General features: G+C 35.3%; 2 protein-coding genes across 2 annotated transcripts in view; one reads left to right on the top strand and one right to left on the bottom strand.

The window, feature by feature from the left end:
* CERKL (ceramide kinase like) overlaps positions 1 to 2,683 on the top strand; it is a 32,118-nt gene extending 29,435 nt beyond the window's left edge. The window contains exons 10-12 of the mRNA XM_059820624.1: positions 951 to 1,047; positions 2,272 to 2,447; positions 2,602 to 2,683. Coding sequence (XP_059676607.1) covers positions 951 to 1,047; positions 2,272 to 2,447; positions 2,602 to 2,683 — 355 coding nt within the window. The remainder of the gene's footprint in view (positions 1 to 950; positions 1,048 to 2,271; positions 2,448 to 2,601) is intronic.
* Positions 2,684 to 6,553: 3,870 nt separating this feature from the next.
* Positions 6,554 to 20,241, bottom strand: part of ITGA4 (integrin subunit alpha 4) — a 38,336-nt gene continuing 24,648 nt past the window's right edge. The window contains exons 16-28 of the mRNA XM_059820185.1: positions 18,417 to 18,566; positions 17,177 to 17,253; positions 14,311 to 14,461; positions 13,462 to 13,560; positions 12,942 to 13,021; positions 12,509 to 12,595; positions 11,850 to 11,940; positions 11,051 to 11,158; positions 10,679 to 10,798; positions 8,550 to 8,669; positions 7,954 to 8,052; positions 7,644 to 7,763; positions 6,554 to 6,778 (exon numbers count right to left, since the gene is read on the bottom strand). Of these exons, the coding sequence (XP_059676168.1) occupies positions 6,686 to 6,778; positions 7,644 to 7,763; positions 7,954 to 8,052; positions 8,550 to 8,669; positions 10,679 to 10,798; positions 11,051 to 11,158; positions 11,850 to 11,940; positions 12,509 to 12,595; positions 12,942 to 13,021; positions 13,462 to 13,560; positions 14,311 to 14,461; positions 17,177 to 17,253; positions 18,417 to 18,566 (1,395 nt within the window). The 3' untranslated portion in view covers positions 6,554 to 6,685. The remainder of the gene's footprint in view (positions 6,779 to 7,643; positions 7,764 to 7,953; positions 8,053 to 8,549; positions 8,670 to 10,678; positions 10,799 to 11,050; positions 11,159 to 11,849; positions 11,941 to 12,508; positions 12,596 to 12,941; positions 13,022 to 13,461; positions 13,561 to 14,310; positions 14,462 to 17,176; positions 17,254 to 18,416; positions 18,567 to 20,241) is intronic.

The following is a 20,241-nucleotide window of genomic DNA, read 5'->3' as shown; positions in this document are numbered from 1 at the left end:
TTAGAAGATATAAAATACACCATCTCTATATAGAATACAATCTCAGCAGTGATTGTCATGTTCATCAGATACTCTTGTTGAACATTGATTTGTCTCTATAACTTAAACGGGACTTAGGCATGACAGCATTGAGATTCAGGTTGTTAGCTTCTGTGACAAGGTACAGTTGCATTAAGGATTCTCTGAATTGATACTAGCTCATTGTCTGACCCAAATTCTCAAAGGTGCTAAAGTATCAATGGCGACTGGATACCTAGGACCATTGAGTGTCTGCACTGTAGGGTCTTTTCTTGACTAATCTCTAGTATATGACTGTTTTATCTTGTACAAAATTCCCCTAGTTTTTAACTTTTATGTGCTTTGTGAAGTGTGTAAGTAGAAATGTACTGAGAACTGCTAAGAGAGTTTGAACAGCGGCATAGTTGAAGAACAGGATCTATGTTAGGGCAGCATGAGTGTTAATGGAGGAGGTGAAGGAACCCATCTGCACTGGGTTATAAGTAGGGATGTGCTTGCACACATCATGGGAATGGTTTCTTGGTAAAGCTCTGCCTCACAGCATTTATGGTAATCATTATACTTTGCTGGAGAGAAAAGCGAAAAGATAAATTTGTGATCCCCAACATTTAAAAGCCATCTGTTAAGTAGAAAAGCAGGTTTTCTTTAAATTATATGTATTGTGTTCCAAAAATTAAGGACATTGATAAGGGAGTATAATTTTATTATTACAGTGTATGTTATAAATATATCTGCTAAATGACCTCAACTGCATAGTTTAGATTGATCTATGGGGGGAGGGGTGTGGCAAAAAGATTTTAAAAAACTTTGAGACTGTTCTATTAATTTACTCTTGCTGGCTTTTTTTTTTTTTAACTTAGATTATTGAAGAGTCTGCTAAGCTTCCAAATGAATGAATTTTCTTTTGGGAACTAAATTGATGTATTTTTCAGGTTGAATAATGGAAGCATGGCTCTTATTGTTGTCCAAAATACTTCTCGGACAGAGTTTATAAAACACCTGAAAAGATATGCCAGTGTAAAAAATCAGGTACTGTTAATTTCTTCCTGGTGATTATAAAAAGGACAGTTAATCGTGAAGGTAGATGTGCTGTAAGAGTTAATGTTAGCATCCTCATAAGGAGACTTAGCTTCCTGTCAGAATACATTAGCCCCCTTTTTATCTGATTTTTTTTTTAAAACCACTAGACTAATACCGATTAGCCTATTTCAGCCCATCTGTTGTGGTTTAAATTGTATTTGTGTTGTACCATAGTTTTATGGGTGTAAAGCCCTTTCACCACAATAAAGGAAACACGTGCTGTGTTTAAATTTTGTGTAGTACTGAGATCAAGAATGCAGACTCGGGGAGCATCTTGCAGGTCTTTGTCAGAAATAGGTAAAGTCCGTAATTCCAGCAGATCACTGCATGCTGTGCTGGTAGCAGTGGATTATGACCGTTGATTTTTAGCAGGTATGCATTTCCATGTAATTATGAATGTTTGCAGAACTGCATTTCAAAATTGTGGTCATTATTCTGTCTTTGAAGAGAAAAATGAAGCATCCGAACACAGTGCCTTATTGCTGTCCTAAATACCCGATGCATAGCCTAAGCACACTGGTACTCATTCAGATGTTTCAGGATTATGTGAAATCACTTTTACAAGAAGGTTTAGGTTTGAATTTGCCAACAGTCAGAGTTTGGGGGAGAGGTGGATGACAATTCCATGTGACAGCACTAACATCTGCATTTAGGAAATAGTGTACGCTTTCCAGTTATGCTTTTGGAGGAAGGCTTTGCTCTTCTCTCTGCCTTTGTAGTTCAAAATCAGACAAGGAGATGCGGACCCTCCTTTAAACTTACGATGACCATTTACTAGAATTCTAACTAGCCCCGTTTAGGACAGGATTACTGGTAATGAAGAACTGAGCACAGGAAAAAAAATCTGCTGGACTTTCACATATTCTGAAAGCATGTGCCATTTTGGTGTGTGCAGAATATACCACCTCACCTGTAGATTGAGCAAGTTCGATATGGGAATGCAAATGGAACACTAGCATTTTTTCTGAGGCACTATTTAGGATAAAAATAGCATGTTAATCTGTAAATGCTAGCTGGAATATATAATGTGGTCAAAGCTTGAGTTAAGTGTTCCCATTTACTTAAGACGAAAAAAAAAGAAGCAAGCTTTTTAATTTCAAGTAATCCAGCTTGTTGCTAAGCTACCACCTATATCTTTCATCTTCATTTAATATATATCTGTGTTTGGTTTAGTTCAATTTTCCCTTTGTTGAGACCTACACAGTTCAAGAAGTAAAAGTACAACCGAGGCTTAAAAGTGGGCTTGATGCCAAAGAAAATACATATTTGAATGCTGCTTCTGCAGAAGGAAATTACCCTTGGAATATAGATGGAGACTTAATGAAAGAAGCATCAGCAGTTCATGTTCGGTAAGGCTGTTACGTTTATGGACTGTATACCTGTAACAGATTTTATTCTGTCTAGCAGTTCATACATATTTGTTCTCCCCCTGCAACCCCAAAAAGTGGCACACCCTTGCAAGAGTTAATGAAATTGATAAAGTTTGACTTCTTCATTTCACAGGGTGCATCCTCAACTTATTAATCTCTATGGAGTGAACACTGATGACCTGGAGATTTCCCAAGCAACATGCAATTGCATATAGAAGGGACACACTGCAAGTTCTGTGTTAAAGAATCCTTTTCTCACCTCTGTGCACAGTTTTCCAAGGTTCCAGTCTTTCACTCACTGAATTCAGTTGTTGTAGTGGAAGCTTAACTGAGATGTTTGTAATATTTCTGGTTTTAAATTTTTATCAAGTTATACATTTTTATCAGGTTGTATTTAACTGTAAAGAAACTGTTAGGCTTAACAAGAAAAAAATGAAAACTGATTATATTGGTCTCTTATAAATTTGGGGTTCGAGAAGTGACCATCGAATAGAAGAAAATATTTTTTTTTCTTTAAAATTTTGCAATAAATATAGTGTGAAATACTTTTAAGTGTGCTGCTGCTATCCATGTTGTCAGGTAACTCAGTTCAAATAGGGCTGGTGAGTGGAGGTATGGTACCATCTCATGCTGAAGAATGGTGGCAAAATATAGATTCATTTATGTATTTTTTTTAATCAAGTACTTCCATTTCTAGTTACCATTTTTAATGTTGCCTTAATGTATTTGCTTTCGTCGTTTCTAGTCAAACAGTAATACAAAAGAATACGCTGATGTCTCATATGGCTTTTCTTTGTTGAAATGTATTTTAAAGACTACTCTTTGTACAAAATAAATATTTAAAAATATTTTATCTATCATAGAACTGAAATGATATTCAGCATAGTTTTTGTTGTTGCTGAGAATAAAGTTATGATAAACAACTTAGAGTTGACTTAAATTTTTATAACTTACAGGACATAAACATAATTTTTTGAGTGGTTTTTTTGTAACTTATTAAATATTTAATACAATTATTTGAGATGACAGCAAATTAAGACTATATTCTTTCTGGGAACTGGCTTTCTCTGAGATGATGAAAAGTAGCAGACTGACAAGTTTGTTGGTCTGCAGGACCACAGGGATAATGAATATTGTCTTGGCCACTTGTCTATGAATTGTTCAGAAGGCAGCTGACAAATAACGGTATGAAAGCTGCATTGTCTCGTGGCTGGAATGAGTTGCTTTAAGTTCTTGCTTCAGTAGGCAGTTGAGTATCATGTGAAACCCAGTCCTGTAATATTTTGTTAAATTAAGGGCTTAAGCCCTTTGCGTGGGATATATAGCTACTATATTCTATTTGATTTTAAATACTACTTGTGAAAAATTCTTACCTGTGATAACTAAACAAGACAAAGAAGTACTGCATGATTATTTGTCTCCCAAGAACAAGCTGTTACTTGTTGGAAATCTCATGCAGTTTCTGCGGATAAACCTGGCCAGTAGTAAAGGCCAAATTCATAGACAATCAAATGCCTGCTTCATAGTTAATTAATTATTATAGGAATCTTAGAGCTAGTTCTGCTCTTTGCACTGGGGTTAGTGTCTGCAGAGTAGGCTCAGAGTCACAGCACCCTTTGGGCTGGACGGGGCCCCAGCAGGGCTCTAGCCCAACCTCCTGCTCAGAGCGGGTCCAGCTATGAGATCGGATCTGGTTGCTCAGGGCTTTATCCAGTCCGGCCTTGAAACCTCCAAGGACGGAGACGACACAACCTCTCTGCACCCCTCTTCCAATGCCTGGCTGTCCTCATGAGGAAAATGTTTGTCCTCATGTCCGATTGGAACCTCTCATTTCAGTTTATACCCATTGTCTGAGTCACAGTGAGTAGTCTCCAGTTAAACTACTATAATTGGTACTATATCACATCAAATATTTTTAACATGTTAAGACAATTCAAACTAAACTTCCTAAAGTTGTCTGAGAAGGAGATTCCAGCTACATTTAGTAGATTTAACTGTTTTTATTACATAACTGAAAATTAACAAAATAATTGAACTTGCAGAAGAAACAGCATTCATGTACTTAACTTGTTGGGGTTCTTTTTAATAAAATGAAATTGAGTGATACTTTATAACTTTGCCACCATCAGGACATTGTACATTCATTTTTTGTCAACCTGGTTTATAAAAGCTAATTGAATTTTGCTTCATATCCTAAGAACAGGCAGACAATATTTATATGTTAATAGGAAAATCTGAATAGGAAGTATACGATTTCCAAGGCACCACTATCACATGTACTGACTTATGCAAACTATGGCAAAGATAAATAAAATGCTTTAGTTTCACTTCTTTGCATTGTTTGTACTAAAAAGAATGTTAATGCTTCTTCCAGTATTTGAGGTATATTTTTCACAATATGCTGTAATACCAAACTAATTTCTGTTCAAGGATATTTTGGTTAAAGTGCAAAAATTCACTAAAGCCATTTGGAAGATAAGCATTTTGTGTATATTTTCATAGACTTGCAAGAAAATATTTCATTCTTCACATACTTTATTTTGATTTTTTAAAAAATATATGCACATTCATTTGTCCTTACACTGCAGAAGATTTTGGGAAGAAAATTTAGAGTGATCCACATCTTTGGCATCAAATGAAGTGAAAGGAAATTACAAAATGGTCCCCCATACCTTTAGAATCTGTGGACAGTGTGGCTTTTATGGCACCAAACATGCTATTAGTAAAAGTGCTCGTTAAAGGCACTCTGTATTTATTGCTTTTGAGTCTCAGGCTAATTCCCATATGATGGTGCAGCTTCAAAGTGTATGTACATATTACATTCATTTCTCCTTGCAGTTCAGAAGGACATCAAAGGCACGGCAAGAAAGGCCATGTTGCATCCTGCTGTTGCAATAAATTCAGTTATTGAAGAAGCTGTACGTTCTCCAGTTGTACTGGGGAGGAAAGTAATGTGTTTTTTTTCCCTGGATTGTACTATTTCACCAAAGCTAGGTGGCAGTGCAAACTTACCTAGCTGAAGAAACTTCCTGTAGTAGCAGAGCAGTGGTTTGAACCATGTTTCCATTCAGTCATTTGCCTTTCTGCTGAGTGGCTTCTGAGGATACCTGTTTGGATGGTATTTGTCTGAAAACTTCACAAGACCCTAAGCTAGCTCTCCAAATGACTTCCTTACTAAGTACTTTCAGGTAAGGGGTGGGACATCTAAAGATAAAATTTGGCCCAGTAAGGTTGGCATTTAGAGTCTTTTGGCGATGTGTTTCTCTGTTTTCTCATCATGTGAAGTCTTTTTTTTCTTTTCCTGGAAGAATACCAGCACTAAATACTACTATGCTACATACTATAGAAAAATCTTCAAATAAATAAAAATAAATACTTGCTTTAAAAAACCCCACATAGGAATATTCCACTGGAGAAGTCTGAAACATCATGGCAGCAATATCTGAAGAAAGGATGAAACAACTAATTCTATCATGCTTGCAAATACCATGTTAAAGATGGCAACAAATTATGACCTCCAATACATTACTCTTTCTACAGCTGAGAGAAGATTCTGTGCTGCATCTCCAGGCTACACCACAGAATTCCCTGCTCTGAATCCACCTTCGACCTTCCTGGTTCTGGCTTGCCTGGGTGTCTGGGCAGTGTTGTGGCTGTGCCTGTCAAGCCAAAGCTTACGAGGTTACCTTCGGAAGCCCAAGAGACCTTCTGAGAGCTGTTTTCTACATCCGTGCACTCTACTTACAGTCCTTCTATTGGTTTAAGCTAATTTACCCTTGTAAAACTGCCAAGGCAGGATTTCTTCTTGAACGTCTAATCAAAAGATTATCGAAACTTGAATAGAATAACTCATGCTAAGGTGTTTGAGATGTTATTTTCCAGGACTGGCCAAACATTACTACTTTCTAGAAATTCTTCTTTTCAGTAAGTAATTATTCTTCTCTTTATCTGTAGTGTTCTTTTGTCTGTTTGAAACCAGGTATGTATATGGCATTTCAAATATTATGTGAGACTTCAAAACAAACTGTTTTACCATTTTCATATTAGAAAAACAACAGTACTCTAACATGTAGTCCTCCATACAGTTCAAGGAAATAAAGTGTATTTTGTAAGACCAAATGAGGTCAAGACCAGTTTTCTTGTCACTGATGTTTCTCATGTGAATTGACCTGAATCTTAAATTCTTCATTTTAAAAATCAAACATTTATTTGCCATCTTAGTCATCTTTGTTCCCACTTGTAAAACTCCAGCTGTTTCTTCTGTCCTTGTCTTGAGGCACTGGTTTGTATTGCCTTTTGAAAAAGCCAATCTGAAATACATAATTTTGGAATCTGTTGTCAGCAAATCTTTGTTATGAAATCTAAACCATAAAAGATGAACTAAAATAAAATGCATATATATGGTGTTTATGAACGATGGTATTTGCCATTGCTTTGTCATACCAAGTAATCAAGTGTTACTCATCAATCAAAAAAGTGGGTTTGCTTTTTCTTTTACTTTTTGGGAGGCTAATACTCTCCTGCAAGGAGTAAGGACGTGTGAGCTTGTGAACTGTAACAGTCCACAGAATCTAGGGTTTTTTTAAATGTGAATTGGTAATAAAACTTTCCTGTTAAATTTGTTTCATTTCTATACTTCCCTGGGAAAGACAATGGATGGAGAAAGTCTGCATGTAGGTTAAGAAGTTAACAATCTCTTAATCGCTTGTCAGAGAAGCTGCATCTTTCATAGTTTTCTTTTTTACTTATGCACAGGATTTTTTTAGCACTTATGTTGCAGTTTAAAGTCTTAAATATTTTATTCTGGCATGAAATGATGTTGTAGACTATTATTCATCATGTGTCAAGTGACATTAAATGTGGAGCACCATCCCACAAAAATGATCCATTTGATATCATTATATAAACCATTTGCAAACATGAGATGCCATATAAAACATGGGAAGGGTTTGTGGTGTTGAATAACAAAAGGTATAGAATACTCAGAAGATAAAATGAAGGAAAATGGAGAAGTACTTTGAAAAAACACAAGTTACAGGAGGAATTCTGTTTCTTTAGAAAGGACAGACCATAATAAAATATTATTTATCCTTTAACGTGCATTAATAGATCTAAATATCCACCAACAGTGTGAATTCCTGACTTGAGAACAACTGAGAAATACTGAGAACCTACCTTCCATAGCATAAATGAAAGAAGCAAAAACAAGGTAACACCAACTATTAAGCTTATTCCAATAATTAGCACAGTAACACGGTATTTTGGCTTTTGGTGGTGCACTCCTTCCAAATAGACCTGGAAAGCAGAAAATACGTTTACTGCTAACTGATTTTTTTCCCCCCTAAAAGATACTAAAACAAACTAGGAAAATTAATTACATTCTTAAGTAATTAACACTATATTCATTGCCTGTGAATAGAATTCCACAATTTTAATTGCTGCTAGTTTTTCTACTTTATCACAAATTCACTAAGAGAATTCTTACATATGCAACTTGCTTGTCCTTGTGTAGTTCAATAACTTTTGCATTTTTTTCTGGTGAGGCTGTTGCTCTTACTTCAAACTTCAATGCTGATGCATCATCCTGATTAAAAAAAAAAATCCTATCTTTTAAAAAATAACTTCAAGACATTAATTCCTACCCAGCAAAAATGGTAACACAGCTGCTCACAGAAACAGAATCTCACACAAACACACAATGGTGCCTTTTTCTGATCACAAAACAAATTAGTACCAAAGCTGGAATGAAGCCCAGTTGGATTTTAATTCAGTCCATCCATGCTGCTTTTCTTAGAAAAGTAGAATTATGAGTTGAAATTAAATCCCAATCCTACATAACCCAGCCAGAATAGACAAAGTAATACATACTATAAAGTGATAATCAAAAATACATATTTTTCAGTGGTTTTCATATATCACCTTGAGACTTAGCACTGAAAACAAAAAATAGGCAACATCTAAAAGATTTGGATTTAATCCTACTGTTTGCAAAAGTATACTAATACCTAGAATTTATATGCAGAGAATACTGCAAATATGCCTTGAAATATTCCCCTCAAGTATGAAAAATTCATGTGTTACCATTCCTAAAAGTGAAGGAGTAGCCTCCAGATGCAATTGAATGGTTGCTTCTTTTCCACTTTCCATGTTTCCAAGCTTGCAATATATTTGTAAGCAAAGGCTGTCATTTTTCATGCAGTACTGTAGAAGGGAGGGAAAGATTAAATCTTAAGTTTATCAACTTTACCATCTTTAATATTAAAGACACTCAGGAACCGAGTAAAACAGAAAGATCCATATTTGTGCTTGAAAAGGCAGGTTGTAACTCGAGGTTGTCATCCATCACTGTCAATCCATAGGTGCTAAAGGAACAGTACAAGGGACCAACCTAATTGTTATAGAAGACAAGAAGTAATTTTTCTTAAAAACTCAAATTTTTTTAGACTGAAAAGTAACAATTGTCATAATTTTGTTATATGGGTTTTTTTTACACTGTTATTTCAAATTAGCTTTTATGAAGAATGATAAATGACAATGACAATATGACATCCAGTATAAACAGTATAATTGATTGATCCTTACACTTGTACACCGGCAGCTAGCACCATTTCCCTCAACTTTGGAAAAGACAGAAAAGCAAGCCTGTACATGATTATGTTCTTTGTCCAAGACTGCAATGCTTAAGTTGTGATTTGATATTCTCAATTATTGGTTGCTGTTCCTTATAACATGCTTAAAGTCCCAAATTAACATATTTAACAAGTCCAGCTTATTTGAAGACTAAAGTATTAAACAAAATAGTACTTTATCAAACACAAGTTGCAGGACACAGAGATTTCTATGAGAACAAACCCTCAAAAACATAACACTAGAATAGCAATTCTGGTTTGGACTACTGCTGTGGTTTAACCCCAGCCGGCAACTAACCACCATGCAGCCACTCGCTCACTCCCCCCATGGGAAGGGGCAAGGGAATTGGAAGGGTAAAAGTCAGAAAACTTATGGGTTGAGATAAGAACAGTTTAATAATTGAAATAAAATAAAATAATGATAATAGTAATAATGATAATAGTAATAGTAGTAGTAGTAGTAATAATAATAATAATAAAAATAAAATTGTAATGAAAAGGAAAATAACAGAGAGAAATAAAACCCAAGAAAGAAAAGTGATGCAAATGAAAACAATTGCTTGCCACCAACCGACTGATGCCCAGTCAGTCCCTGAGCAGCGAGCCCCCTGCCACCCTTCCCCTAGTTTTATTGCTACAGCATGATATCATATGGTACGGGATATCCCTTTGGTCAGTTGGGGTCAGCTGTTCTGGCTGTGTCCCCTCCCAAGCCTTTGTGCACCCCCAGCCTACTCGCTGGCAGGGTGGTGTGAGGAACAGAAAAGGCCTTGCTCTGTGTGAGCACTGCTCAGCTATAACTAAAACATCCCTTTATTATCAGTCAACACTGTTTCCAGCACAAATCCAAAATACAGCCCCATACTAGCCACTATGAAGAAAATTAACTCTATCCCAGCCAAAACCAGCACAACTACAGTCAAGTATCAGATCTCCAGCAGGGTCCATAAGCAGGTACAGGCCAGGGATGTACTATATTCTCCCAGCCTCCCAAGTATTTTTAATAAGAACTTCCCAAGCCAAAAAATATTTCCATATATTTTGTAATTCTTAATGACTTTCAGTCCTATTAACTTGTATAGCCTCCCTTGGAATTCACTTATTTTTAGCATTCATAACACCCTTCAGTAAGAAGTTCCACCATCAGTACTGCTTTTGGTTTTTTTGAACCTGGCTCCTATTAGTTACATTTGATGTGGAAAAGTCAATGAATATTTGATCTGCATACTTCATGTAATTTTAATTAAGACTGTTTTTCCCACATGCATAATTTTTGATTTGTTACTGAATTTCATCTGCCATTCTGTTTGCCCACTCATTCAGTTACATAACCCTTCAGCAGTTCTTCATAGGTGACTGTCATCCATACTGACTTCAGTGATGTGTCATTAATCAACTTTCTCATCTCAGTTCTCACCTCTTTCACTAAACTCACTTATGACTATGCTGAACTTATCACAGGTCCCACCACAAACCCTTGGAAGACTGCTCTGGTGACCTCATTATATAAGATACACCGTTGCCTTGAGGGTCATGCATACAGTCATTTATTTCCCACTGATGCCAAAAGACAGACCTTACCATTTGTCTCTTAGCAGGCTTTGAAAAGAAAGTGACAACATCCTTTAATATGTTTTCATTTTTTTCTGCTGCACTACAGTTTCTGGGATATTTATTATAGGAGCACTGTCCAACTGTTGTCTGAAATAAAAGTAACATCATCACTGTTAGAATTTAAACATCAGATAATCATCAGAATACAGATTTCTGAAAGGCAAGAAGCTCAAAAGGAGCTAGAACACATGGGGCTGAAGATCATCCTATTGTTCACTCTGCTTCACCATAGCTAACAAATTGAACACATACTTAGTACCTAGGTTCTGCTATGCTCTGCTTCTCTTTTTCATATCATTCACATAGCTAATAAAATTATATTAAGTAACCTGTGCTTACCTTGATATCCAATGTGTTGAATAATTTGAAGTCATTGGGTGGAAAAGCATTAGGTATCATTATCTCTAAGTTCGTGTTTGGAGCCATGCTCGGTCCTGCACTGATAACCTTGTGGGGAAGAATGTTGGACATATAAAGCTTTAATTCACGATAGCTATTCAAGTAACAAATATATATCTATATATAAAGTATAAATACATAAAACTTCACAGAAGGTGTAGCACCTGCATTGTTACGCTGTCATGAAAGTGGATTCTGCTAGGAGTTGTAACATTTTGCTTACTGAACCCTTCACTTCTCCGAACCCTACGAGTAAGTAGTGCTAATACATGATGACTACCCTGAGGTCACACAGACTGCCTTCTGGAAGAATATGCAAAAGGAACTAGGAGAGATTAATGTCTAACTCCTGCTTTTAATCCACTGGAGACAAATCTGATACCTATAGATCCTCTTATAAGGAGCTCCTAGTTCCTTTTGCTTACCCTAAGATAATTCCTTTTCAAGTGTTTCTTAATGGAAGAAGTGGCAAGTCAGAAATGCTCTACCACTTTCAATCCTGCTTGTGCTAAGTATTTTTTTTCTCTGACCGTTCAGTGGAAGATTGTGCAGGGCAAAAAAAGTGTTCAAAGAGGGATTAACAGCCACTTCCGATCACTAATGAACAAAAGTTGTTCACCATGCCCTTGTACTCTTAAAGTTCCCTTATTGACTGTGCAGACTGTCATTAGATAGACTGGAAATCTAAGCATTAACCTTCAAAACAAGGATAATAGGGTTTACAAAGAAAAACTCTTACATGGAAAGTGAAGTTGATAGTCTCCTTCATACACGTAACTGGTGAATCTTTCTCATTTGTTCCATAAACAAATGAAGCTGGTGATACAAATCTACAATGGTTCAGAAGTTGTTAATTAATAGAATTGCTATATATCATTAGCATAACTTTTTGTTCCATGCTATCTCCGGTAAGACTGGTTCTAAGAAAACACCCGAGTTTGCGTTTAAGTAAATCTAGGAACACTGAGTAGAAGTCCTCTACCTTTGTACTCTTTCCTCTTAAAAAGGCAGATGAATCAGAAAACATCATAAATTGTCACTCAAAACTATGCTCCATGAATGCCCCACAACAAACGCAGAATATGATCCATGTTAAGCAAGGAATCTGAGGATCTGCTGTGCTCTTATTAAATGCCTCTTTCTATAAAAAATATTTCCGTTCTTAAAAAATATTAGTTTGTTAAGAGACAAGTTCAAAGCACCATAGACATCATTGGTCTCGCCTCACAGTAGTGGAAACATAATTTTAGAAGTCTATGGGTCAGACCCCAGGATAGCTGTGCCATCTCATTCCCAAGATTTTTCAGCTACATCAAGCGTCTTAAAAGCTTTGGGAATTTAGAACAGCAACAAGACAACAGTTCTATGGATGTGCAGGTACAGCAATAGCTGACTTACCCATGAGCATTTAACTCAATCTCGTATTTTAGAGGTAGAGCTAAAGTTAGTGTGTTATCCAGCAACATGTTCCCATCTTCATTTTTACTATAAAAATGCAATGAGAGAAAAATGAGTATCAAATGCATCATCATACACTATGCATTATTTCTATAAACAAATATTAAACAGACCTTTTGGCTTATTAAAACAAAAATATTTTATTGGTAAGAACAGGTCAGGCAGTAAAAAAAAGAACATTTTATACAGGCAGAAACCTGCTCATTATTTAAATATCTATTATCTGGGGTTTTTTTGTAATTTCCCTTTCTCTACAGATTTGCAACCCATGTGCTTTCTTGCAGTTGTGCTTTGCTAAGTCTTTCCAGTGTTTCCTAGTCTGTTTTCCAAAGCTAGTAGTATTTTTCATTGAGCAATTTTTATTAGACTTTACCAGGTAGCATTAACGATGATGTTGAGGTCATCTTCTGCTCTGCTAAACGAGCTTGCATCCAAGAGGAAACTAAAATCCAGCTGTAGAACAAAGAAAATTATCTTTATATCAAATGATAGTGTCTTAACACAGTTTAAATAAAAATATTTTACTAAACTAATTTAGCATTTCCTGGTCTAAAAAAATTCAGAACTAAGAAAATAATTGCTTTTTGTGTCTTCTACTCCCTTTCTACTGATCTAACACATTTGTTCATAGCCTTAGTCAGCTCACCTGTCTAGGAAGCCAAGCACGATCAGTTGATGCATAATACAAACGATGTTGACCCTTAATGAATTATTCCAGAGAGTGTTTAAGCAACTAGTTTTAAAAGTAGCAGAGAGATTCAGATACCAACATGATAAAAGACATTAGTTGGGAATGAAGGAGAGATTCTGAAAAACAAGAGTTTTTCCCCCCTGAAAATCCTCATAACATCTTTAGGGTGTTTTTAAAGCTAGGAACTTCACACATAGCTTACCTTTGATTTTTGATCTACATATAAATAACCAACGCTGCATTCAAGTTTCACTGCATTAATTTCTTTATCTAATACGTCACAATGTATCTGCTTTTCTTCCTACAATAAAGGACAAATTATTAATGATAAAAATAAAACTGCTTTTTTCAGACATTTCAAATTCCATGCACACACTGAAACTGTGTGGTTTTTATTTCCCTGAACTAGGTGTTTGTTATTTCACTGACGCAAATATACAAAACATTCATATTAGTCACAACTACTTTAACATATCCTTATATTGATTACTGTAGCCCGCTACTTCATCTTCTGTTTGCTAATAGTGAAGCTAAGGCGTATGCATCAGACCCAGACCCACTCAAGTTTAAAGCCAACCTCTGAAAGCTGTCAGGGGATTCTACACAGAGAGCAGTTATTTTAAAAAGGCAGAAAGAGAGAACAATTAGATGTATGACTTCTTCATAAGACTATGTATCTGTGAAAAAGAGCAGATTCAGTGAGATCTTTGTGATCACTGAAAACATCATCATCAGACAAAAAGTAACAGTAACATCCTGAAATACATTTAGAAACCAATTTTTTAAATTCTGTGTGTTACCATCACATCCTGTTATTGAAATTATTTACGTCACCTGTATTGATTAAATTGCATGTGGTTTAGGTAGCTAGAAGTCTGAGAACTTAAAAACTGGCATTTTGTCACCTTTTTTTTGGGGGGGAGTGGGGTGTGTAGGTTGTCAGTATCTAAAGAAACTCAACAATCCACTAACATAATTTGAAAAATGTCTGGAAGAAAAAGAAAAATATCAAAGGATTACTGTTTGACAGATTTTTTTTTTTTGTTCTTACCAATTCTAAAACTCGGATGAAATAAAGACCTTTAGGGATTTGAATGTGGAGGACAGTTTCATATGCATCATCTCCGACATTAAGCAGAGAAATGTTCAACAATAAAGTCTTCATACTTCCAACAGCAAGATATGTTTTCTTATCATGAGGCCTGTAAAAATAATTGTTATAATATAAGTGAAAAGTAATTCTATATACAGCTTGTATGCAAAAATTTTCCGCCAGTGTTCTTTTAGTTAATTGCATTTGGTTCTGACAAAGCTCAGCTGGAGATCATCAGGCAAGTTTTCACTCAGTCCTGTAACTGAAGGTACTACACCAGTTATATGATGGTCAACTCCAGCATTATACTTTTTAAGGCCTGAGGTTATTAATGTGAGAGCAAGAAAACTGTTATCAGACCAGTCAGGCTTCTGGCTTTTACAAGATAGGTCCCCTCCTTTACAGACGAGAACAGCAATGTGCTACTGCTACTGTGTTTTCAGACATTATTTCAAAATTCACTCTTTGTACTCAAAGTATAGGATTGAGTTAATATGAAACAGGTCACAAAAAGGGCAAGTGAACATGCCTATCTTATGATCTATGTAATGTTCTATAATCATGTTACAAGTACAGACACCCTATGCAGGGCTGAAAGTAAACTTCAGCTTGACATTAGCGTTTAATTAAGACTTGTAGAAAGGCTGCCTAGAAATAGACATTTATCAGATATTCTGGCTTGAAACCAAAGCATTAGTCACTGAACACCTTTGGGAAAGAAGCTGGCACTTAGAAAAGCAACAGAAGGTAAAAGCACTGCGTAAGCAGGCAGGTTCCAAGACAAAAAGTGAGTTAAAGAAAAACACAATGTTAACATTTCAGTAGCTTGATTAGGTTAAATTTTAAAGTTGTTTTACTAGTTATATGCTTACCGTTCAGTCCTCTTATATGCATTAAAGCCAAGCTCATTAACAAGATGCTGTCACAAAGATGCCTCCCAGCTTAACACACAAGCACACAAAAGCACCAGGTGCACATCTGGGACTACAATAAAGCTGAACTAGAGCTTTTCCCTGGTAATCATATTTCATTCTTCATTAAAAAAATGCATGATGCGGACTAGAAATTGACAGAGCAGGCCAAAGTCTAAGCAATTTAAATAAAACATGATAGTGTACACATGAAGACTCCTAAGTCAGTAAGTGAAGTATTACATTGACACCCCTATTTGATTTCATTCTTTTAAGACTAGAAGTGTTTGCTTTCCTGTTCAAGGGTAATGAATGCATTCTGTGTCTAGACAAAATAAATCAATGCTTCACAGCTAACTAGTTTTTAATCGAGATTCTCGGGGCACAATGTAATTTAAGGTGATACTTCACACTTTATCAAGATATTTGGCGTATTTATTTACACTGAAAATCTGCTACTAGTATCTAATGCCAAGCAGGTATGTTGTAATCTGTTTTCCTTTCTTAGAGCTTTGAAGTACTTACAAAACTGCATTGCTAATGTCACGAATGGAAATGTTGCACAATATTTCTTTCTGAAAATTTTATGATTGTTCAAATGAAATAACCTTCAAGCCTAAGCAAATGAAAGGGCTCAGGACTCATGCTACAGGCCACGCGTTAAAGTAGGCCGAAAGATACTAATCTTACTCTGAAATCTAGGAAGATGAAAAAGTTTGTGCTCAGGATCACACAAGTGTGATTAATCAGCATTACCTGACTGTCATCGTCTTTCGGTGTCATTGTAGGTTGTTCAATGAGATAAACCTAGTATCTCAATTAAAGCAGAATCAACTTTAAAGGTGATAAATTACACAAGAAAATCCAGGTCACACACAAAATACCCAACTCGCTGAGATTCACAACAGGTACAATTTCTCTTTTTGCACACCAACAACCCATATTTCTTGCTTTGAAGTATAATAGTCAATAAAGAAAAAGCTTGTGATGATAAAATAAAATTTAAAATCAAATCATTAAAATCCATTCTGAACAGAAACAACGGTACATGGCTTAAAACTTTCCAAAGATGATGCAAAATAGAAGTATATTACACAAAGTATTGCTTGGTGTAATCCAGATTCTGCAAGACAATAATAATTGTATTTAAATACTTTGAAAGTGCATTAATTATCTTGCATAGTAACAGGATTTAAACATGATACCTAATTGGAAGAAATGGGAAAAACTGAAACATACTAAAGGGTATCTCAAAAAAATCAGGGATGTAAATGAAAAAATAATAAAACAAAATTACTTTTGGAAAATGCAACCTAATTCATGTAGGGAAAAAGTCTAAACCTCACACAATACTCAACCATCTGGTGTCTCAATCAGCAGTATAAAACTGAAGATGTAATATTCTTAAGTAAATAAGGAAAAAGAGACAATTATTTTATAATTGAAATAATAAATATAACAATGTCTTAGTACAAAACTAAGTATCTTCTTCGTACAGCGCAAGTACAGTATTTTTGTAAGAGCAGCAGAAATAATTGATAGCTTGTCAATTTAACCATAGTTATGATGTCTACATATTCAGTATGCATTGTGTGCTGTATCTTAGCCCAGTTATATATGAAGTGTAGAATACAAGTTTACCTTTTTGTGAAGAAAATCTATTTTATGAGCTGTAAAGTCTTCCAATTATGCAAGAACAGTTCTTCAATTATATAAATTTCTGTTACATTTCCTGGAAGATTTACGATTTAAAAATATTCTTCAACTAAACACAGCCTTACTCCTCATATTTTCTCAGGGACTCCAGAGCCTACTTTGGCAAATTAATGTTCTTTACATACAAAAGATTAAGGAATAATTTAGATAAAATCTTACTGAACCTCTTAAAAAAATGAAAGCCACATTATACTTACTTTGGAAAAGCAACTTTTCCAGAAACTCTCAAGTCAGCAGAACAATTTTCTTGGGAGCAAAATCTTGCAAAAACAAACTATAAAAGGAAGAAAAAAAAGGCTATGATTTGCCATTTTCCAAAAGCAATCTGTCCACCCAGAATAACAGATAGGCTTTCCAGACTCAGTCTCTTACAGTTAAACCAGTAGGTGTATGTTCAGCTGATTTTTTAAAAGTAGCACAGAAAAAGGACAGAGTGTTTTAGACGACCCAGAAGTGAGGTCTCTGTGGTCTCTCCTATCATACAGCACATTAACTTTTGCAAAAGAGTTTCATTACACAAACTTTACTTACCATACTATTAGTAAGGTTTGATAAGGCTAGAGACACCATGAGTTGCACGCATCCGTGCCTTGGTTATCAGTATGCTACAGAGCACATTTATTGTCACTATATTCAACAACACCCTCTCTCTCTCTCACTCTGTGGTTTCTAAAACAAAATTTTGAATGAAGATGAAAAGCATGCCATTTAAAAGGAGCTTTTATAGATCTCAGAGTTCTGACAGTCAACTATATCTGAATTACATGAAGCTTACTGTTTGTGAAAAGTCATAGTTTGTTTATGACCATTTGGTAGTTAAAAATTCAGAGCATCCTGACTTTTGCTTAAGTCAGAGTAAAAGTCTATTAACTCTTAATGTTTATTTGGGGAAAAAAGTTAATTTCATAGTAATTTAAGGATACAGAATACACTGTTTTTTCCCCACAGACTTTGTGTTTGAAAACCTGCAATACCCTCACAGAACTAATATTTCAGCAACATCGCTGAAACACTTCAAGATTAATACCAACATGATATCGTGTATTTAACACAGAATTAACTTTAAAGAACAATTTTATACTGGAAAGTGACTCATCCTGTGTGGTTGAAAAAGAATGAATATTTCAAAGAGTGAATTTCATATCTGTGTGTTCTGAGGTATATAATATTATATATTCTTGTGAGTTCTCTGCACATACCTCTTTTCTTTAAAAAAACAAAAACAAATTAAATGCTAGTTCTGTAAAGATTTTTTTAACAAAAAATTAAGCATTGGTTTATTATGCATGCTGGTTTATTAATTAAGATCAAGGCACTAGGTGCTGGTCTGGAAAATGCATTTCTTCACATGCTATGGATGTGTGAAGCTTTTTTAAACTAAAGATTAAAACGTGAATATTACTTACTGCATTTGAAAAAGAGAACTCATACACTAACCTTGCTTTTTATAACATCTTTTTCCTTCCTCCTTTGAAGAACAGGTTGAAGTGGTGAAAATTCTTGAGCATTTCTTTTCTGTAGGATATGATGCCCCAGATGATAACTTGCTTCAACATGTACAGGAGTCAAGATATCCCTTACATCTTTCTATGAAAATTGGAAACCTAATGAGTTAATCATATAAGACAAAACATGTATGCTTATGTTTTAAAAATTATAAGGTTTCCTAGAACTAACTTGAAGAGGAACACTTATTTTTCACATGTAAAATAATTTCATATGCCATATGGCTCATACACTTGTTCAAATGTCTTTGTCGCTGAAAGAGGGAATCAGAAACGCAGAAAAGCGTAATACATTCAATGACAGCATCAGGCATTTCAGAACAGAAGTGTCTTTTATTAAAAGAAGTCTTACTGAATCGTGAAGCCACTTCTGCCAATAATACTGCCTTACACACCTGCGAAATGCTGTATGCCCAAATAGAAAAATAGGCAAAAGTTGGCTAAAATGGAGAAAGTTAACAAGTGTGATAATGCCAGACAAAACCCATGGATATTTCTGTATGAAATCAAAAGGAGTTCTCCCACAGTACCACTAAATCAGGTCATGACTCCATTTTATTTTTCTGCCTCTTTATTTCCTATTCTATATAAAAAATTACTAAACTCTTCGATAAATGACCATTTTGTACATGAAGCCTTGACTGTGTAGGAATGTTGCATATCTGACCCCAGACTACCTACTTGTGAAAACTGAACAGCTTGAAGCACCGAGTACTAATAATAGCAAACCTGATTAAATTATTCCCTAAATGTAGGAGATAGACAGACACTGATTGTCCCTCCACATGGCCACTACTTTAATTCTTATCTGCAAGCTTACTTTGGCCAAATCACATATTATCTAACTACAAATAATTTTCCACAAGGTCTTCTCTGCATCTGCTTTATATTACTGCCATTATACTAATTAGCTATTAATTAGTCTTTACTCAAAATACGTAAAACGTACATCGTCTCGTGCAAGGACTGTACTTGACAGACATTCACACTTACTTAACTTTAGGAGCTTCATATGAGTACAGAAACCTCAGTGGGTGGAAGGAGATGCTTATAATGCTATTAATTAAGACTTAAAAAGAAAATTTAATTATATGGAGGAAAAAATACTAATGATAGACTATAGGAAGTGATGAGCCAAATCATATCCTCCCTCCTACACAAATACCTGCTGATGCTGGTACAGCAATCTGTACAAGGTCGGCTGTCAGTAACATCTCTTTTAGCTTACAAAACTCACAAGTAAGTGGGCAATTTGCCACTGCTCCTGTACGTAACATTCACTTAGGTGCAACTAGCAGTTGAGATGCATCTGGGCAATTTTCCAGTGGGTAATATAAGCTTTCCTTTCTACTCCAAAGCTTTATCGTGAAGAATTGGCTTCTAATTGGTGTCATAAACAAAACATAAGTAAAAGGAAAGAAAAAGAAAAATACATGGAAGACTTTTTCCCTGCAGGTTTTTTGTAGCTGTAGAAAATTAAATCTATTTCCCAGCCTCTGTGCAGGATCAACTGCACCAGTCATCCTAATAGATGTTTGTTTCAAAAGGTCACAGAATTGCTACCTTGAGGATTTTAAAGAAAAGGCTAGGCAAACTAGTCCATGATTTTATTACTCTTGTTTCTCCTTACATCTAAATATTCCCTCTCCTTAATATTTCTTTAAAGAATTCTTTTCCCCATTAGATAAAGTCTTACAGGAGATAAGTCTATTTTTTCTGCGTTTAATAAAACGTCGTTCCTCTGTGTCTGCTAGTTT

The sequence above is a fragment of the Gavia stellata genome, chromosome 8 (genome assembly GCF_030936135.1).
Source record: "Gavia stellata isolate bGavSte3 chromosome 8, bGavSte3.hap2, whole genome shotgun sequence".
Classification (NCBI taxonomy): domain Eukaryota; kingdom Metazoa; phylum Chordata; class Aves; order Gaviiformes; family Gaviidae; genus Gavia; species Gavia stellata.
This window is presented reverse-complemented; position numbering and strand designations above follow the sequence as displayed.